The sequence below is a fragment of the Cavia porcellus genome, unplaced genomic scaffold, assembly GCF_034190915.1.
Source record: "Cavia porcellus strain 051 isolate PalLab524CR breed Dunkin Hartley unplaced genomic scaffold, mCavPor4.1 scaffold_15, whole genome shotgun sequence".
NCBI lineage: Eukaryota > Metazoa > Chordata > Mammalia > Rodentia > Caviidae > Cavia > Cavia porcellus.
The window spans coordinates 17,679,225-17,701,419 of NW_026947498.1; the positions used below are offsets into that span (position 1 = coordinate 17,679,225).

General features: G+C 31.3%; 1 protein-coding gene across 3 annotated transcripts in view; it reads right to left on the reverse strand.

Annotated features, from left to right (window-relative positions):
• The window catches only part of Ncam2 (neural cell adhesion molecule 2), a 448,375-nt gene that overhangs the window by 107,918 nt on the left and 318,262 nt on the right, over positions 1 to 22,195 (reverse strand). For all 3 annotated transcript variants that reach the window (XM_063224717.1, XM_063224714.1, XM_063224716.1), the window contains exon 9: positions 17,924 to 18,074. In XM_063224717.1, coding sequence (XP_063080787.1) covers positions 17,924 to 18,074 — 151 coding nt within the window. The remainder of the gene's footprint in view (positions 1 to 17,923; positions 18,075 to 22,195) is intronic.

Sequence of the window (22,195 nt, forward strand, 5' to 3'; positions counted from 1 at the left end):
ACATTACAATGGGCAATACAGAAATACAAAAATCATTAGAGAATACTCTAAGTAATCATACACAAACAAATTTGATAACGCTGAAGAAATAAAAATCACTAGACATAGAAATTTTGAACAATATTGAATAATAAGAAAATAGAAAACCAAACTGAACAATTATATGCAACATGATCATGTTATGATTTTAATGGTACTCTGACATGCAGGTATGGAATATTTGTTAAATACTTTCTATATAACAAAAAATTTATGTATTTTATATGTAATATTTTAATAACTTTATGAAGGCTAACTGATCCTTCTTGAATGAATGAGGAAATCTGGGATATATGATATCAAATTTATTATTATACTTAATTGGATGTCTGACCTATGAATCTATGATAAAGCATACATTTTTAAGCAGCATTTAATCAGAATGGTAATTTAGGTATATAAACAGAATTATAAGCTACATAATGATGACTCAATTAATGAAGTCTTCCTTGCTGTAAGTCCAGAACAAATAACTAAAAACATTATCCAAGATAATACAGAAGTTTAATCTAGTATTGTTTTAGTAACAATTCTGAACAACTTAATATTGGACAAAATATTATTGATTGAGGAAACATGGCACATTGCAGAAGGGGGGGAACGCTTGTATTTGCCTATGCTGGAAATACATTTGCCCTATGCCATCCTTTTTACTCACTTGACTGGTTTCAGAAGAAAGCGCCACACATACTAACCACAGTCCTTCCAAATTGTTCCTTCCTAGGTACCATTTTCATCTTTGACTTTTCATAGCATTGAATATATGCTCTCATTATGATCATAAACTGGAAATATCTCCTTGATATTTTTCTTTGAGAAATGGTTTGTATCTTTTTGGTTAGGATATATGTCAATCAAAATTATTTAAATGATGTCATACAGAATGTTTTTGAAGTTCAAAAATGGCACCTCAAAATTGGCTGAACAGGGCCAGGGATTTAGGTCAGCAGCACAAGTGCCTGTTTGGCAAGCATGATGTCTTGAGTTTGACCACTGGTACCAAAAACAAAACAAAACAAAAACCCCCCAAACAAACATACAAACAAACAAAAACCCAAAATTAACTGAACATAAATAGTCAATCATATTTCAATTCACTATGAAGTTAAATTAGAAGGAAGCTATTTTTGAGAGAAAACAAAAATATTTGAAGGTACATAAAATAAATAATCTAATATATAAATAACCAACATAACTTTCACAGACACTAGCTCACAAAGTCAAATGCAGACTAGTACCTTATGAATAAAATTTTATATTGAAATATATCAAAAAATTTTTGTTTTGTTTTGGGGATTGAACTCATGACCTCATGCTTGCGAGGTAGGCACTTGTGCCACTAAGCTAAATTCCCACCCCAATATACCAAACATTATACATGCTAATAGAAGACTGCTTTCTCTGATCAAAATACAGTATTTATGTATATGTGTATTATTACAATGTAATTATAAACTAAAAATATGGATTGTTTTTATAAAAGAAAACAATCACCACTAATTACTTTCCTGATGCAGATGAAATGGAAGGCTACTCATGCTGGATGTAATATGTGCTACTAGCAATACATATGATTCAAAAACTATATTAGTGATTAGGGTGTGAGGCAACAATACATTAAGAGCTACTATATAGACATAAAGTTCACATATAGAATATGCTCTATCATGTCTTAGAATAACAAAACAGTAGTATTAATTACACAGCTATGTTAATGAAATTGAAGAACTGGTATTAGCTATGATGGAAAGAAGAAAATGACTGAAGAGTGACATTTGAAGAAGATAAAAATGTAGCCATAATTTGTGTTGATAAGTAAAATATGGTAATTTTCATAGACTAGGTAAATCTTTATTATCAAAGAAGATCCACATGTGAAGGAAATAAAATTTGATAGTTTAAACCAAGAAAAGGCTGAGAAGAATAAAATATAAACTAAATTGGAACGACAAGTCATGTTGATATATTTATATATTATATATTATATATTATATATTATATATTATATGTGTTTAATGTTACACATATATGCAAACATGCTAAAAAAGGCATGGGTAAATGATCAGATTCAAGTTCATAGTAATATCTCAGAGGATTACATGTTTCTTATATTCTGTTAAAATATAAATTAAAATATTTTCCTACAAATATGTACAGCAACAAGTACTGGAAGAAATTTTTATTTGAGCACATTAGAAAATAAATGAGAAAACAACTCAATAATTGACAAAATAGAAATGTATCACTAATGATGTGAAGGAATATATTTCTTTTGAAAAAAGCATCATCAGCAGGAAAAAAATCAAGAAAGTAACAAAGATTTTTGGGTCAAGTGCTTCTCTAAAGATATTTTTCAAGTAGGCTTTGACTTTGGCTTTGCTCTGTCTTTTAAGAAAGAATCTGGCTAAATCCAACATTTAGGAAATCCCCATTGTTGATTTCCAGTCAGTCACCTCAGATTTGTAACCATGTTTCTTTACTACCATCAAGGGTTAGGTAACCTACCTGTGTAATGAGAAACCAGTAAGACATTTTACCAATAATGCTGCTACATCTGGAGCTTAATCAAGTTCCCCTTAGTAACTTGTAACCCACCGAACCACTTCCCCAAGTAAACACACTTTTTGCTGGTTATTTGTCTTATTTTTCCCTTCTATTAAAGTGAAGCTCAGTATGTATTCACTATACAATAGCCCTGGCAACAATTTGCAGTAATCTAGGCTATCTATCCATTACAGTTTACTTAAGGAATGGGACGATTTCTCTTTGACAAGAAACAATAACACCAAGGTAGGTAATTAAAATGAAAATCTTTTTTGCTCTTAAAAGAGAAAGATGGAAATGGATTTGAGGCAAATATCACAGTGATGAGAACTGTTAGATTATACTCTGTGAATTTTACAAACTTGAAACGCTAGTATTAAAATAGTAATGTTTATTTAAGAATGTGTTTAGAAATATATGTTAATCCATTGCTTTGCAATTTTAGAAAGTCAATCTTCCAGATTCTAAATTGGGAATTCAAGCGTCTTTTAAAAAAATTAATAATAATGCATTAAGCCAGTGTAGGAAATTTATTCCATTATTTTCTTACATAAAAGATTTAGATTCGTTAAGTGAATTCAAAATTGTGTTCTCTAGCCATCTTTTGATCAAGAAATTTTAATTAACTCAGAATTTTTTCTCTCAATTATGACAAGTAAATTTTCATTAAAAAGAAGCCTATGACACTAAAACTGTCATTTCTCATCTGAGAAATAATCTCCAATAAGTATATCTGGTATTGCATTAAAATAAAATAATTGATTTTAAAACACTTTAAAAATTACATATTTTATTAAAAATGTATTTTCTATTCAAGTTTTTTTTTATCAGGGGCATACAAAAGCAATTCTCTATCATTAGGTTTAATACTCAATATTCTAAGGACACTTATGAAGATATTTGTTTGTTTTCTACTTTCAAGTTATAAACATTTTTGGAAAAAAATATGTTGGCAGACAAAATAAATGAGATGGTTAAGCTATGCTCATACATATTCTGCATTTGCAAGTCTGAGGACTGAAACTGCTATTGACTCATTTTCCAAACTTGTCACTCTACATCTATTCTATGCTATTCATTGTTTAAAAGATTCATGTCAACTAGAAATATATATCAATGCACCCATCATATGAAAACTAAGTATCTACATTTTTGTACAACTGATTTAAGGAAAAAAAATCCCAAAAGGATACCAAATCTAATCTCTAATACTTTTTTTTTTGGGGGGGGGGTGTCTTTTTCGTTTTTATCGGTACCAGGGATCGAACTCACGACTGCCTGCTTGCAAGGCAGGTGCTTATGCCGCTGAGCTAAATCCCCAGCCCCTCTAACACTTTTTACTACTTAAAATGTGTCTGATAGAGACACATGTAAGTTTCATGGATTGTCACAAATGTTACAATAAAAACCTGGTGACTATTCAAAAGTCAGAAGTAAATAATGTTATTATAAAACAAGCAAAGACCAAAGTAGATATATTCCAAAAGACAAAAATGACCAATAGAAAAATGACAAAAAACATATATCAAATATCACATTGCATGTCATAAATATATATAAATAGAAAACACTGGAATTATGTACACATGTACATATACATACACACACAGATGATAGTAGATAAATTTTGCTGTTCATTATAAATAAAGGATTGCATTAGAAATAGCATTGGGGTTTTGGGATTGCTAACACATTTTAGGCCCAGTTCTACAATTTACAAATGATCTGATCTTGAGTTTCCATTTATGATTTTGCGCTCTCTCTCTCTCTCCCTCTCTCTCTCTCCTCTCTCCCTCTCTCTCTCTCTCTCTTTCTCTCCCTCTCTCTCTCTCTGTCTCTCTCTCTCTCTGTCTCTCTCAATTTATCTCCCTCCCCATCTTTCTTCTTTCCTTTTATTCTTTTGATTTTAAGTCTCTTAGTTACTTTTCCCATAACTGAGACAAAATACTCCACACCCAAAATTTAGGGTTTGTTAGGGTCAATGTTCATAGAGATTTTAGTTCATAGTCAGCTGGCTCCGATGCAGAGGGTCATCACAGAGGAGATATACTTCATGGTGGACAGAAGACAGAAAGCACCAATCAAGCAAGGAGCAAACAACAAGAGGGGCAGGGACCCTCTTTCTGTCTCTTATATTTTACCAAGGCCACACGCCCTAAGGTGGTAGCGCTCACAACCAAGGTGAGGCATCCTTCATCCTACCCAGAAATATCCCAAACCAATCAATGGACTGATTTATTAATCACACACCTTTGACCTAGTGAGATCCAGCCTCTTATGAAAAGCCTCATCTATGACCACATGAGGCTTTGGGCATCATCTAAACAATAGTCATAACATTAGGAAATTAAATTCACATAGGCATTCTTTCCAAATTCCTCACATTTTAGAAAACATTTAAGAAAAGACACATAAGTATGAAGCTAATTTTAGAAATGTACATAGATATCAACTATGGTGTATGAAGAGACACTGGACCACATGAGAAGTGGCCTCTGTTTCTCAGAAATAAAACAAAACAAAACAAAACAACAACAACAAAAACACTATATTAGTTTAATGAAGATAATGCTCATTATCTCATGTTTATAAAAAACGCTTAAAAGATACAGTACAAGAGGGCACATAATGTAGTGTTAAAGTTGTTTTTAGTCTCTCCAATCATCTCAATAAGTTTAATAAAACTGTATGCATTTCTTTATAGACTATAAGAATAGAAATAGTGAAGACAGGTTAATTTGAATGCAGAATTTAAAAAAAATAAAAGAACTGTATATATCATGGTTATTCTTACAATGAAATAATTCCTCAGAAGAAATTATTTTGATTTGATTAAGTGACAGTTATAAAGTCAGCAAGTTGTTGTAGAACATTTAAATGATTTTTACATCCATTAAGTTGAATCAATATCTTACTGAAAGTTATAAAAAATGTAATAAAAATATTTGCCTAAATCTCAATCTTTTATGTTCTACACTGTTCACAACAAATTTATTCCAGATCCAACCCTTTCCGTACCAGTTGTGCCCATTTCAAACACACATTAGCTAACCTTGGTATCAAGTTAGACCAATTTTGAAAAATACCTGTCTTGGTTACTTTTCTTTCATTACTGGGACAAAATATCTGACACCCAAAATTAAGGAAGACAAGGTTTATTTAGCTTACAGTTTATGGAAGTTTCAGTCCATACTCAGTGGGCTCCCACTTGGGGTGGCAAGGTAAGGGATTAATTGTTCAAAATGAGAGAAGAGAGCAAAAACAGCAAGAGCAAAAAGAGAATGTAGAGCCAGTTCCTTTTCCCTAATGTTGTAAGGCTACTAGTGCCCCTGAAAGGAACGGCTTCACAAATCTCCCCGCCCTCCTCTTGCACAGGCTCACAGTGTTTAACAAAGTGAGGATCCTGGGCCCCTGCTTAAACTTCTAAACTTTTGAAGTAGACACAAGGCTCTTGGTTTTTTTTTTCCTTTTCTTTTTTCCTGAGTGGAGCTCAATTTGAAGCCAGTTGTCAGCAGTGAATTCTGTCATTGTTTGAGATTATTTTACCTATCTGTTTATTGAAAACTTTACATTTTCTTGTCATTTCTACACTGACTGTGAAGTCTTCTGAATGTGACTTATTTGTGGTTGGTACATGTGACCTAAGAAAAATCTTATTTCTTGCAGACTGCTGACTCCACCTGACTTCTGCTTGTATAATTGGAAACTAATGCTGATAAAAAGCATTACTATGTGTTCTGGGACGTCAAATATAAAATTCTTTGACCTAAAGTTTTACTAGTTCTTAAATAATATTATCAGACAACTCACCATTCACATTTATGCTATTTACTGAATAAAATTGAAAATAATTTCTTAGATAATGATTTCAAAGTTCTATGAAACATTACTTAAGTGTGTTAGAATCACACTGACAATACAATATGCATTGTTCTTGTAAAATAGTAACTAGGATAATATCAAATATTTATTACATATTCTCCAGACGATTCAGATACCACTGCAAACTTCTCTTCTAGTCACTATACTCTGTGAGATACACATAATAAATTAGTGTCTTTAATATTAGAGTTTAATAACTACTAATATAATGTCAACTGCTTTTCTAAGTGTGTAATGGAGTGTAATATTCAGTTTCGTACTGCTATAACATAATACCTGAGAAAAACCATTTAAAAAAGGAAGAATTTATGTTGGATATCATTTCCACATGCTTTATTTTAGAGTTAGCTGGTTCTATTATTTTGGGCAGAATATCATAGGTGAAAGGGCATGGCAGAGAAAGGCTGCTCACCTCATGGTGGGCAGGAAGCAGAGTGAATGAGTGTCAGAGAGGAAGGTGTTAAACACAAAAGGTACTCTTTAAAGCAACACTTCAGTGGCACTTCCTCCAACTGGGTCAACCCCTAATAGCCTATTCAACTATTGGTTCCTCAGTGGATAATTCCAATTTTGAGGCAGGCACCCTCACCGTCTAATCACCTGTCTAGGCCCCACTTCTCAACTGCTGCAATGGATACCATATTTTCAAGGTATAAGTGACACTTAAACAATAAAGCAGGGTGATTATTTTTAAAGCTTTTCCAATCTTTTCTTAATATGAAGCACAATTTATATGAATGCTTTTTGATTCAACTGGTAAGGATTGTTACATCTCTTGTCTAGGTCATCACCACTATTTTGTCCCCTTTACAAAGTTCTTAGTAGTTCACTGATCTAACAGTTTGTACTCTGAGCTGTTATGAAGCTGCTTACAATCTTGAAATATCTATTGTAAGCAATTATATTCCAATGTTTATGATAATTAAGATAGGTTTACAAAAGCTCTGGGTCCAATGCCTATATTTGGGACACTATTTCCATTTAGGTTAACTTTTTTCCTTAATATTAACTATTTATAACTTTTCCCTGATTTTAGGTCTTCATGTTGTCTCATTTGATGAATTATCCTTAAAAGGTGTATTATTCATCTACTGAATGAAACTTAAAAAGTATTAGTAGGGAAATGATTTACAGTCAATGAAAACTAAATGTAAGTCTTTAAAATTTATATTACTATAAATATTGATCTCGTAATACAAATTATACTGTTATACAAATTGAACCAATTGAATCTGGTTTATAAGCACATCTTTTATACCTTTATGTTTCCAAAGGATATTAGGCTTACTGGCAGAGTAACCTTCTTAGTTTGCATATAAATACTCTGCAATGTACAGATGTCCAGCTTGTAATGTTTACATAATAAGATCACTTAATCATGCATTTATCAGGAGTATCCTGTCATTAAGGGAGTAGGCATGTACTTCAATGCATTGGTTTAAAACTTAAGGTCCATTACTGATATGCAGTAGAAACTTCATAAATGAATGTAATATAAATTACTGAAGTCTCATGATAAATGCTTGGTAGGTACCATCACTTCATTTCATAAAAGATGAAAATATATCCACAAAGTAACAGTTGAAGAAATGTTAACACAGATTATGAGGACAAATGTATTGCAAGCCCTTTACGAATATCTCCAAACACAGCAGATACCTGAGGTTTCGTCTTTCTTTAAAACCACACGTCTATCTTTGACACTATTTCTGAGAATTCTGAGTAATGTAGTTTAAGTTTAAGCTTTCTTAAGCTCTTGTTGCCTCTGAAAAAAGTTATTGCATCAAATTATCTTAGAATTCAATATAGTCTAGGCATTTGGAAATACTTTGCCCTTTTTCAATATTTAAATTTTCTCATATGATTCATATGGAGTGAAACTACCAAGGGAGTTAAAACTAATATATTTTTGGCACATTTAAAGGGTAATTCAATTAACGTTTCATAGATACAGTTCTACTGTACATTCAGCATATGAAGAATCAGCTATGGTAATTAACTGAATTCAGTCCATGTAGCAAGGGAATTCTAACAGCTATGTAGAATACTAAATTGGATGTTTGCTTACTGTCAATTAATCATAACACCGGATGTGCATTTTTAAACTGAATTTGAACAGCCAAATTACACATAAACCTCATCATATTTTATGACCTTCAAGTCAAAAGAGTCATTTATATAAAATGACTACTACTATCTACTACTTCTTAGCACACAATGTCTTATTAATAATATAACTATTACTGGCCATAAAAGAAGAACGATTGTAAGAAAGTGAATTATTCATCTTTATAATATTAACATTTTTCTTCTATGAATATCAACCATTGCTCTATAATGTATAAAGTATTAATAAAAGTATTGTTTTTTTCACAATATTAAGGCTTTTTATAATTGAATTTTCTATATTTAGACATATTACTTTGAAAACAATTTTATTATTAGATACAATTTCAAATACATACTTAGGAAAAATTGTTAGGAGCTGCTGAAGCTGGAAATTGAACACATATGTCAGGCTGCAGCATGGCTGGGACATGGCCCACCTGAGAACAAGAGATGTCTCAAAGGGCAAGGTAAGACCACAGCGAACACCTGGCTCCAGCCCTAATTAACAAGACAGAGATTTTAGCTGTAGGCATTTTACTCCTGTAGTGAAAGCCAACATGGAGACTTTCTCCTAAAATAATTCTCCTAAATTAACATAAGATAGTTCTCCTAAATTAACATAATCTGTTTTTTGGAAAAGTCCTTGAACCACTCACAAGATCCTGCTCAGTTTCCTGCATTGTCCACTATAACCCCTTCCTTTTTAGCAATAAATAAATATGGGCTGACCAGAGATATTCCTTGTCTTAGCCCTCAGAGTCTTGACTCTGCTGGAGGGTTTTGATCTTTTGGGAGCCCTAAAATCATACCACTTGTCTCATTTATTTTGTCTTCACCATATACTCCTTTGGGAGATTAGGGATCTTGGCCAGGTCATCAATAAAAAATAATCTCTTAATTATTGAAGTAGAAATGATTGTTCATGTAGATTATAGATATCTAACAATGAGTTTTTATTTTAATTCTCCATCTCTTTTTTCTCTCATTTATTCTCTTGCCTCACTTGCTTCCTCTCTCCCTGTCACTGTTGTTTTTCTATATTGAGAAAGGTTCTCAATCTCATGAGTACTGGGATTCCTGGTATCTATGATGTCCAGCCAGACTTACAGCAGTGTTAAAGCTGTCTCACAGGTTAAAAACAAAATGCATGTGGATATGGTAGCACAGGACTGTCCCTAAGGTATGACAATAATGCGTTAGTGAACAACTCAGAAAATTTAGCAAATTCCTATCTCAGGAAAGAAAAATCCACTTAAATATCAAAAATGCCATATGTATTCATATGAAATTATAATCTTGTTTTAGTAGTACAGGCATGAAATTTCTAGAGATTCAATCTTATTTTATAAACAAACATTTTCTAAATCAAAATAAGTAGCTAAAATTTTGGTTAACTCAGAAAAAAAATCATGTCACTGCTGCTTAGTACTTATGTCACATGAATAACTGTGTCAGAATTAATCATTTTATGCATCTGAAAAAGTCTCAGAAGACACAATAATATTAGACAATGTTTTAGAATAGTATATTAGCCTGACATAGTGATGATTGATTTTGTAATCTTAGAAAATTATTTAGTGTGTTCCGAAAAAAACATAATTGCTACATACAATGTTTAATATTTGTTTATTTCCTTATTGCGATGCTGGTGATTGAACCAAGGACTTCAATGATGCTAAGCAAATTATCTCCCACTGAGCTAAATCTACAGCCTCATAAATAATGTATTGTATCTGCATAAGTTGGTGTGAGTATGTATGTTTCACTGGGAATCAAGCCCAAGAACATTGCTATCATTGAGCTATAACAGCAGACCTTTCCATTTTTTATTTTGAGAAAGGGTTTAGCTAATACTATTGTAAATCTTTTTGCTTCTAAAGCAGTTCAAGAAATAAAGAGTGCCGAAATAAATGAATCACTCTGATCAAGCCCTCATCACCACTGCAAGGGCTGCAATATTTTATCATGTATAATTCTCAAATTGAAAGAGGAGCTTTTCCTCTGAGTTAACTATGCATATAAAATAAAAGGATCAATAGAAATACACTAAGTTATCTTAGTCATGTATATTTTGTTAGTATACAGATTCTATATGGCTTTACTTGTCATTTTATTTGTAATTTTTACTTCTTTAAATCACTGTGATGATTTTACCTTTAAGAGATTTTTTTTTACTGTTCATTTGTATTCTCTGTATTCAACATACTTAATTATAAGTATATTAAATTATATGCTGTTTAATAATACTTTCCAGGTGAGCTATGTAAGTAGATGCTGGCTCTGTAGACAGTTTGCAAAATTTGCTTTCAATCATTTTCCGCACTTCAAAAGTACTAATAATATGTTATTTCTAGTGTTTTTGATGTTAAACAACAAGTATTATTAAACTCAATAATTATAATTGAAAGTTTTTAAATGAAGACATAGAAATACCCTTTATTTCTTTAATGTATTTATGCAAGTTATTTAAAGTTATATTTTTATTCAATATGTGATGATTATTCATACTATTTTGAAGTCACTAAGAGAAAAATATTCATGTGCATTTTTCACAAACCTATTTGCTATTTTAAGAATCATCAATATTATTCACTTAATTAGAAAAATATATAATTTGCACTACACACATAATATAATATCTCTGATTAATGTTGTTTCTTTCCTTCTGGAATTGCATATACCTAGTCCTTCAAGTTAAGTGAGAATATTAATTATTACAATTCATGCAATTATTTTTAATAATATATACATGTATAAATTGACATTAAATTCAATTTCTGGCTTGAACATGATCCATTCTAATTACTATACGTTGAATATATTATTCGTTATTTCATGGATGTTCAGTGATATTTATGTAAATTTACCTAAAAGTGATGTCAATAAATTGTAATTATTCTATGAAATTGATTCTATTTACTTTAGCATTCTCCTCTCTGATCACTCTGCAGCCTTATTTAGAGAAGTTTCAGTCTCTTCTAAATGTGATAGCCAGGATTCGTTCTCTGAAGATATACGTGTGAACTAGCCCTTCTGCCCTAAATCTTCCTGTGGCTTCCCATTCCTTCCCAAATCCTTCCATGATTACAAGGATCTGTGTCAGTACCAGTCAATAGAAATCTAATGTGCACCACTTGTGCAATGTTATATTTTTCTCAAAGCCATCTAAAAACAAACAGGCTGTATTAATTGTAATGATATTAAGCCAATGCACTATATGCTTGGATGCTACTTTAGACTAAAATGTACAATACATCCATAATAAATCCAGCAACATAGATTCATGGCTCCACATCCTGAGGAAGAAGAGGAAACAGGAAGGGCAATAAGCTGGCATATTTTTAAGTATTTATAAGATCTGTATGTGAATGAAGACAGTAAAGCCTCAGTTTGATTTTATAGCAGAGTGCAGTCTCACTCTGAAATATCATACAAGTTTCATTTTTGAGAATCTCCCCTATCACATCCAGAAAGCTCAAGGCTATGGACTCAATGTGTGTGTTAGCCCAAAATCCATATTTTGAAATTTCAGTGCCTATCACCAAAGCATTTAGAACTGGGAGCTTTTAGGAAGTAAACAGTTTTTAGTGAGGCTGTATAGATGATTCCTCTAATAAGAATAATGCCTTGTCCAGGTGAGATATGCAATTGTGTCTGCACCAAGGAAAGATCTTGTGAACCAGAAAAGAGCCTTCACCAGGAACTTCACAAAGCTGGCATCCTGACTGTACATTTCTAGCCTCAGGACTCTGAGAAATAATTATTTATGGCTTAAGCCCCTAGTCCACTGTACTTTATTATAGCAACTCTAATTAACATACTCGCCATTCTACTAAGAACAAGGGTGTCCATAGCACAGTCTTAATTCCAGAGTAATAACAAAAAGTTATGGCAAGGTAAATGAATGGTTCTCAGAATTAAGAGGCAGTGATAAATCTAGTAGTGACACAAAGTTTCTGGTCTTCATAATTTTTATTTTTTTGGTCTATGTTGGATGTTATTTGTTGATTACTATGATATATGAAATATAATCGAATAAGATTTGATATGAATAAAACATTGGTCACATAGAGATACAACTATCATAAAAGTAGAATAGATAGAATTGATGCACATGAGAAATGTGACATTTTATATTTTCGCAGGAAATTCATGCAATGATTGAACTAAGAAAACACAGCGGAGCACTAACAGACTTTTCATCTTTCTTTTTAAATGTCCTCTTTTCATCTTTTTAATTAAGAGATATGCTTTATGTGATCTTAGTTTTTGTCCTTGAAATTATCACAGTGGACATAAAACCTAAATAGTTGCAGGCAGTGGAACCAATCAATGTCTCCAAATGAGGCATTTTCTTAAAAGTTTCACTATATTACATGTGTTATGGTGAATAAAAAGTCAGCTTCTTACAAGTTTTTAATCATAGATACAAAATGTTATAATGTCTTCTAAGAATTAAAAATCAGGAGCGGCAAGCTTAATTGGAAAAGAAACTGTAAATGAAATATTCACTATATCTTAATATGCATTGTTATCTTGTAAGTATTAAATTAAAATATTTCATAAAATAATTTAGTCTTACTAATAGTTAATACGTAATGAGAACATAGTCAGCTATGAGCAAGGAATATTTCTAACACTTAAGTAGTTTTTGAAGTAATTTTCTTTCACATTCATTTTTTATCTGCCTCATCCTGTATGTGTAGCCATTCAGGACCCTAGAGTCACTTATATTGAGCAAATGTAAAAACTTTAATAAATAATTATCTAAAAAGCACACATAGAGTAATTCTAAGGAATACTTGTAAACTTAGAAACATCATGCTTCTCTGTAATTATATTAGCAGATGTTCTTATAATCTTACAATGTATCTGATTATTGCTCTCTACCTCCCTTATAACAGGACAAAGGGCATTGATAAGTTGTTAAAGTCTTATGTGAATTAAAAATTAGCTGCAGCAAGCTGAATTAGAAAAAAAAAAAAAACCTGTAAATGAAAAATTCAGTATCTCTTAACATGCATTGTTACCTTGTAACTATTAAATTAAACTTATCACATAAATTAATTAAATCTAATTAGTAGTTAATATGTAATGACTACCTAGTCAAAAAAACCCTTAATGATATTCTAATTGTAGTCAAAAGTACTGTGTAATCTGTGCTTATTGCATTAAATCACATATCACACGCCCGTTATCTCTTTTGTTTTCTAAATTGGAACTTCAGTTCAGCCCCTGCTTCTTAATCAGGTAACACTGAAAGTGAACTGGCAGTAAGCCAAGGAATCTGCTTAAATTGAAATGCAAAAGAGGGTTTGAGCAAAAAAAGGCTTAATCTTTTAACGCCTTAACTTTAGTGCTAATGCAGTAGTGAGGCTGAGGCTGGCATCAAATTATTCATGGTTTGGCTCCTTTACACTTTTAGTAATGTTTCTTTGTAGGTGTTTTGTTCAGGTGGTAAAGAATCATGTGACAAGTTTTTTTTTTTTTTTATGACACTGCATAAGGTCTTTTTAATTTTCATAGTCACTGAAATGTTTTTGGTGACAAAGGTGCATAATAAAGTATTTCGGTTATTTCTCTTATGTGATTGTTTACTTAACAATAGCTCTTCACAGACTTTCAAAATAAGATACTGCGATGTTCACTATTATTTTCCATTATTTTTTTTCTAACTATAATACCTTATCTAATACAAATGAGGCTTTGATTACCAAAAATATAGTTTATAAGACAGCTTCTGAGCAGGCCAGACATGTTTTGTTATAATCTAAAACTAAAGATTTCTTCTAATCTTTATTTTCTAAAAAATGTTTCAACTTGGAAACTTACACCAAACATTCAGACTTCCTAAATTATAAGGAAGATAACTGAAAGAAAAGCAGGAAAAATTTTAAGATCATAGTTATTTGTTTCAAATATTTAGCCAAATGCCAACGAGCATATTAAATTTTTCTTAGTATTTTTCTATTTCTACTATAAGAATGACATTTAAAGTTTAGCAGCTAATATCAAAATTAATAATCATATTGTGGGCTAACTTTATATAGCTTATCATTAAGTGAATTTTCAATTACCGTCATATTCACTTTGAATATTTATTATATTATTCAATTGTTAAATATTCCCCTGAAGGTAATAATCTAACATACATAAAATATGGTCAGGGAATATATGAGAAAGTCAAGATAATACTGAAGTTAATGAAAACTGTTCTTAAATATATAAAAGTTTGAAAACGTGAGGTAAGTATATGATATATTTACTTTTGCTCAAGAAATAGTAGAATTTGAAAAATAAAAAGGAAGAAAAAAGTTAAAAGTATTGCTAACAAGAAAAAGTAAAAGCTTTATTTATTTTTAATTACAGATATCAAATTAATTGAACACTTTATAAAAATATAAAAATAATAAATACTAGACATATGTAATTATATCTATATGATACAATAAAATGAAGAACTAGTACAAATTATTGATACACACATGTATATCACTTTGTGTATCAGTGTACGGTTACTGAAAAAAGCTAACATTGACTACTCACAGAAGGGATTAAGCATTTTGCGTATTGCTGGGGATATAATTCAGTGGCATAAGCACCTGCCTGGCAAGCACAGGTCCTGAGTTAAACTCCCCATACAAAAAATGTATTTTGCAAATAAGATATCTATTAAGCATTAATATCCAAAATACATAAGGAATCAAATAACAAGGAAACAACGTGATTTAAAAATAGGAAAAGGCTTGAAACATTTTTTGAAAGAGATATTCAACTGCCCTAGAACAATGTTCAGCATCACTAATCATGAGGTAAATCATGAGAAAAACAAAATCACAGTGAGCTCTCACATATTTTTAGGATGGTTCTTATGAAGGAGACAAAAGGTAGTGTTACAATGGGGGGCAAAAAACTCTTATGAGGCATATTGTTGGTGGTAATATAAATGAAGGCATTCATTATAAAAAGTGTATCTAGAGTCATCAAAAATAGATCTACAATGATTCAGTAATTTTTCTTTTACATATAAACCTAAAAGAAATGAAATCAGCACCTCCTACAAATACCCATTTCCTTTCTTTGAAGCACTATTCATAACGGCCAAGATAGTGAATAAATCTAAATGAACACCAAAATGATCAGAAGAAATAAATGCATTGTATGTACATAATGAAATACGCTTCAGCCTTAAAAGGAGAAAATCTTTTCATCTGCAACAATGTGCATGAATCAGGAAGCCATTATACTATGAAAATAAGCCAGGCAAAGAAACATAAAATAGCATGTCCCATGTATAAGTGGGATTCTACCAAAATTCTAGAAAGTTATCAGAAGATGGGAGGAGGTATAAAGAGAGAGAAGGGGAAATGTTGATCAAAGAGTGAAAATTTTCAGACAAGAGGGACAGCTTTTGAGATCTATTGTGGAGTATTCAAAGTCCTCTTTAGTTATTAAGTTACTTATTATTAAAAGATTATAATGGAAAATAGTTCACACTGCAATATATAATCATTTTGGTATCTTTTTCTTAGTATCTTTTTATAGCTGAATTTAGTAGTGATGACTAAAGCATCTCTCATGTAATTACGTATTAGCATTTTACATTGTCTTTATATATTTCTCCTTTTGTCATTCTGAAACTTGAGTACATGTTGAGCTTTGATTTAAATTTCAATCAATCCCAGTATCTTAATAAGGTAGCATTTCTAAGGATTTGTATATCTCCTCCCAATATCTAGGGTTAGTCTCTTATGCATGAGCCAATCTGACTTCTTTCATTCTAGCAGTATCAATGATGTTATTTTCTCATGAATTTCTTTTTTCCAAATATATGCAACATGGAGTTAGCCAAAATTCTAACATATATAAAGTAAACTGTAAATTATTTTAAAATTTAAATGCTAAAAGCCTATATCTATTGCTTCATTAAGAGAATTTGTTGCCTGTTAGCATTTTGATAATGGGAAGAGGCTAAGAGAATTTTAACACTTTCTTCCCAAAATAATTGGATGTTTTCTAATATAAATCATGCACTGGCACCTTAAGCTTTTGCTCATTTACATTTACTAAAGAACAATTAAAAGGTCATAAATGAAACTTGATCTCAGATATACAATTGCACATTATAAAATATGGACAAATGTGCCAAGGATTTAAGAAATATTTCCAACATACCTATAATGTTGTTTAAACTTACAAGAAATATACTATAAGTAACAAAACTGTTTTAAGGAAAAAATATATTTTTAGTAAGTTATTAGCATCACTTTCTCTATTGTGCATTATTTATATACCCAAGCTTTTGTTGGTATTTTAGGATGTTTTTATATTATTACTATTTTTCCTTTTTGAGACAGGGTTTTGCTATGCAATTAAGGCTGTCCTTGAGCTCATTTGTAACCCAAGCTAGTCTCAAGTTCACAACGATTTCCTGCCTCAGCCTCCCGGGTGATGGGATACAGGTGTGCACCACCACAACCAGCAGCATTTTAGGATTTGTGATGGCAATAAAATGAGTTTCTTAAAAATAATCTAACAGATAATAAATATGTAAAATAATATAGTTAACCTATGTCAGTTTAACTCAACACCAAAAGAAATGCTCTAGTAGAAATCTTTTGTCAATAAAACTGAGTCATGCTTTCTCTTTAAAAGCTATGCCTTTTCAAGCATCAAAGAGCCTCTAACCATCTACTTTTGATGATTCATAAATATGATGTTAAATTTTTTCATTTTAGAATAATATATTTATCAAATTACTTTGACATGTCACAAAATGACTTACATTTATGTTAAACATCTTACTTCCCTTAATGTATAGTTCAGGAAAAGTTAAAAATTTGTTTTTAACAATTTTATCGTAGTATTTTTTGGGTAGGCAATACATATGATATATATATATATATATATATATATATATATATATCAACACATTTGCAATAGTATTATGTATCTTTTAAAGATGTAAGACAATTCATATAAACAACTTGAATAGAACCAAAACAATCATTGAATATTTTAGGAAGAGACCATGTAATATTATTAGAAAATATACTTTATACAATTATATATATAACTCACAGTCAAATATTATATATAACTCACAGTCAAATTGCCTCTGTGTTTATGATGTAAATTTTTTAAAACAAGGAATCACTGGTTTCTTGATGGACTATTAAATATAAAGCACTGTGAAGTCACCCATTACATTCACTAGATTTCTATAATCACTGACTTTGAATGGTAACACTCTAAACAGTAAAATATGAATTATGTATACATTTTAAGTATTTTAGAAAATCCACTTTTTCAAAGCAGAAACAAAGTATATGAATTCAAAAGAACTTACATTCAATATCAAGGTACATGCTCTTTTGGTGCCCTCCAATTCTACTTGCAGCTTCGCAGTCGTATCTCCCTGAGTCTGACAACTGCACGTCTTTAATATGTAAGGATGAGCTTCCATGCTGCCCTGTGACTTCAATACGGCCATCGGGGCTCTGTTCACACCGATTCAGGAAAAAGAAAGATTTATGCTGGTTTGTCAAAACAGTGGTCCAATTTATGATATTCATCACATACACACATAAATGAATTTTTATCCACATTAGTTTTTAGAATGTGTTTCCGTATTGTTGACTTAATTGAGTTTACCTGTCCACTTGCATATCATGACATTCCCATGTGAATACTTGAACACACATTTTTATCACTTCTACTAAAGCTGCTTTGTGCTTTATAAAAAGCTTGCATTTTTGGAAGGATTTTGTGGGCTAATTACACTGCTTGCAAGCATAACATAACAAAAAGGCTTATTCATGTCTGTCTAAAAGTTGCCAATGAAAATTCTTTCATTTAAAAATACATCAAGATACAACCTTTAAAGCTAACTTTTAGTCTTCATTTTGAATGGATAAAAATCACTATGTACAATTTTCACCACAATATCAAAGGATGCATTATTAAAAACACAGTGATCACTAGCCTCATATTAGACTAGTGAGAACTATAGAAATAATCACTTACTCCAGGAATATTAATTCTAACCAAGAAATTGCTGGTTATCTAATAGTGTATAGATTTTACTGTATATCCAATGGGATTTCTTACATTCCATTTAATTAACATACTTAAAAGCTCTTGGGGCTGGGGATTTAGCTCAGCGGCATAAGTGCATGCCTTGCAAGTGTGCAGTCATGAGTTCGATCCTTGGTACCGATAAAAATGAAAAAGGCAAAAAAAAAAAAAAAAAGCTCTTTAATTATTTAAGCACCATCATAGGAGTCATATAAAAACAAAAAGTTTTCATTGAATTCCACTTCATAAAATCAGAAAACATAATAAAAATTTCTCTTTCAATAGTTCATCACACAAATGTACATAATGTTTTTGAATTATTTTTAATTCCTGAGGTTTTAAGTTCCTCAATAAAAGATTTTATGTCACATATCTGTACAGAAAAATGTTATGGCAGTAAAATAGTTGATGAATTTTCTGTGTTACTGAAATTCAAATACGTTTCAATGTGGACAGTGTGTCATAAAATCTTCCAATATGTTCATTACCAAATTATTTTTATTTAAAGAAGAGGACTACTGCAAAGCTTTTTTTTTTTCAAAAATAATTTGATTGGGGACACCATATTGCTACATTTTTGTCTTAATTTTATTAATGAATTTAATCAATATATAACTTTATAACTTCTTCAGTTACTCAGAGAAAAGGGAACATGGGTTAGTTGTACCACTAGTTTCTCTCAGTTCATTTAAGAAAAAGTTAGTGCTAATATCATTTGGAGAATTTTTTTATATGTATGATAACAATATGCAAGTATTCAGCATTGTTATTCTCCTATCATTTTCTTATGAAATTTAAAGAAATTTCATTAACAAAAACTTAGAAGAGGATTTATACCGCAAACACAAGGTCTGCTCCCTGTGGTGGTTAAGGGTGTTAACTTGATTCACTTGGGAGCCTGGATTAGTAAAGCACCCTTCCATGTGTGCCTGGGTGCCTCGTGGAGTGGAGGTATCACCTTGGGCACTGTGTGTGGCCTTGGCCCCTTCTCACTGGCACAGTTCTGTTGCTCTGCTTTATCACTGCCCCCAGCTGAGCACCCCTGTTCCTCCAAGCCCTTTCTCCATTATGTTCCTGCTGTGAAATCACTCAGTCCTGGATCAATGATGGAAACCTCTGAAAACGTGAACCAAGTAAATTATTTCTTTCTTTTAATTCTGTGTGTTGGGTATTTGGTCTCAGCAACGGCAAAGCTAACTAATATATTCCTGAACTCTCAGGTACTGCTAAAATAGTAGTAATGAGAGGTTCTCAAGAAATAAGGCCTTCTCTTCAGCTAATTCTTAAAATATTTCGTTTCTAATTCCATGTAATTAACTGATAGGAAAGACTAAAATACAATCAAGAATTGACAGAAATCAAAATCATAGCATGGAAAACCAAAAGCAAAATCACCAGGTTTTAGACATGATAACTATTTCTCAATAATTAAGAATGTACTGTTTGCCTCTGCCTTTGCTCTGGCCCTACTCTCAGTTGGAGTCTATTAAGCCATTATTGCTTCTTTAAGCACTATAAGCACTAACCTCTTTTGTTTTTCTAAGTTTTTGTTAATACTTGTTTGCAGATATTTAAGGACCTTCATTTGTTATCACCTTCCTATCTAAATCACAGTAATTTTGAACTATGTCCTTAATATCCTGTGTTTTCTATAAACAACTTTCACAGACATATCATGTCATTTTATGTGTAATATATTCATAAAAAGATAATATTATCTATACTTTAAATTGCTGACAAAATATTAGTTTATATTTAAGATATTCCCTGATTTCTAAATAAATAATTAAGTATCTTTGATTCAATACTTTCTTTGGATTAACTTCTTTTCTTAAAGGTTTTTTGAACTTCATATTTCATTACATAGGGTGACAGTGTGATTGGACATATGTGAGAAATGATTATTGTGCTTTAGATAGGGTAACCTGGACAAGTACCTCTGGCAGAAAAGTTATACTTGAATATTAATATAAAGCAACTTAAATTATAATGATATTTACATATTATTGAGGAAAGCAAATAAAACCTTTCAGGTTTATTTAGGATAAATTAAAATTTTCATTTAACATTTTTTAAGTATAGTAACCAATATATTATCAATAACATAAATCAAATTCAGTATTTTTCATAAAGTAATACACTGTGTTCACTTCTAGGCTTTCTGGCTAAGATCAAGTGTAAAGTAATACATTGTTCATTCTTAGTATTGAAAATTGAGTTTCAAATTGTCAGTGTTTCTCCCTTGAAAACCAGTATATTAAACTAGTATCGTTTATTATAGATTAGAGCTCTTGACTTGAAAAAACAATTGGCTTACATGCAATCAGCATGCTATAAGTAAAATGTTTGTTATGACTTGTATCTAGATATCCCTCAAAGTCGCATGTGTTTGTAGATGGGACTTTGTGAGGTTGCTGGGGTTAGGGTGTGTGGTACCAAATTAGTCTACTGATTGGAATTAGCATAGTACTACATGCAGTTAAATGGATTTCTGCAAAAAGAAGCCCGGCCCCTGAGCTTATAGACTGGTGGGATAAATGCGAGTGGCAGCATTGCTTGTGCTGCTGCTGCTGCTCCTCACGCCCTTCTGCTTGACACACCATGACCTGTTTCTGCACTGTGACGCTCCTCTTCCATGCTACCCTGATTTTGAACTAGCTGACTATACAAAAACCTTTGCAAATTGTGAGCTGAAATAAACCTTTCCTCCTTTAACTTTGGGTATCAGATATTTTGTTTCTGCAATGAGAAAAGTAATTAAGTTTATGCGTAAGTTAAGTTCCTCCAAAGTTATTGTCAGTGTATCAGAAATTATTAATAAAAATTCTGGAGACACAGAAACTTTATAAAATATGCAATTCATTTAGAATTTGTAAATCATTTTTAGATTCAAAATTGTTTTTTTAAAAATGCACCATATATTTATCTGTATGTATCTATATCTATATATTTACCTGGGAGAGGGGGACACTAAAGTCATTCCTTCATTTATCCGACATTTAAAGAACAGCTTTTAGTGGTACAAAAAAGCACCACACACATCTGAAATAAAACTCATTTGTAACTTGGCTTTGATTCAATACCTACTGAAGATTAATTTAAGACACCTGATATTTGATTGAGACAGGTTAATGGGCATTTGAGCTATCTCTCCACTATTTCTAGGTTCTAGCACTGAATTAAATAAGATGATTAGAGAGAAAAGAGAGAAAAGTGTCTCACTGTACATTATTATTCCTAACTTTCATAGAAATCCACTTTCTGAAATTTGATTTATGTCATATTCTTTGCCTTTCTAGAAGGTCAGTTTAAAAACTGCTTATTTGAATAGCATCTCAATGTATATAAAATGATTATTTTTAGAGTTTACTCTCCTTTCAAAGCCCCTTAATCTTGTATGCATTTGATAGCTATCTTGTTGTGTTTAGGTGTAATTTAACTGTTTGACAATTTAACTATAACACTATTGTAATATACAAAGTGTCACAAAATAACTTTATTTTTGTTACCTTACCTATTTATTGACAAATTTAGAATCCTACTG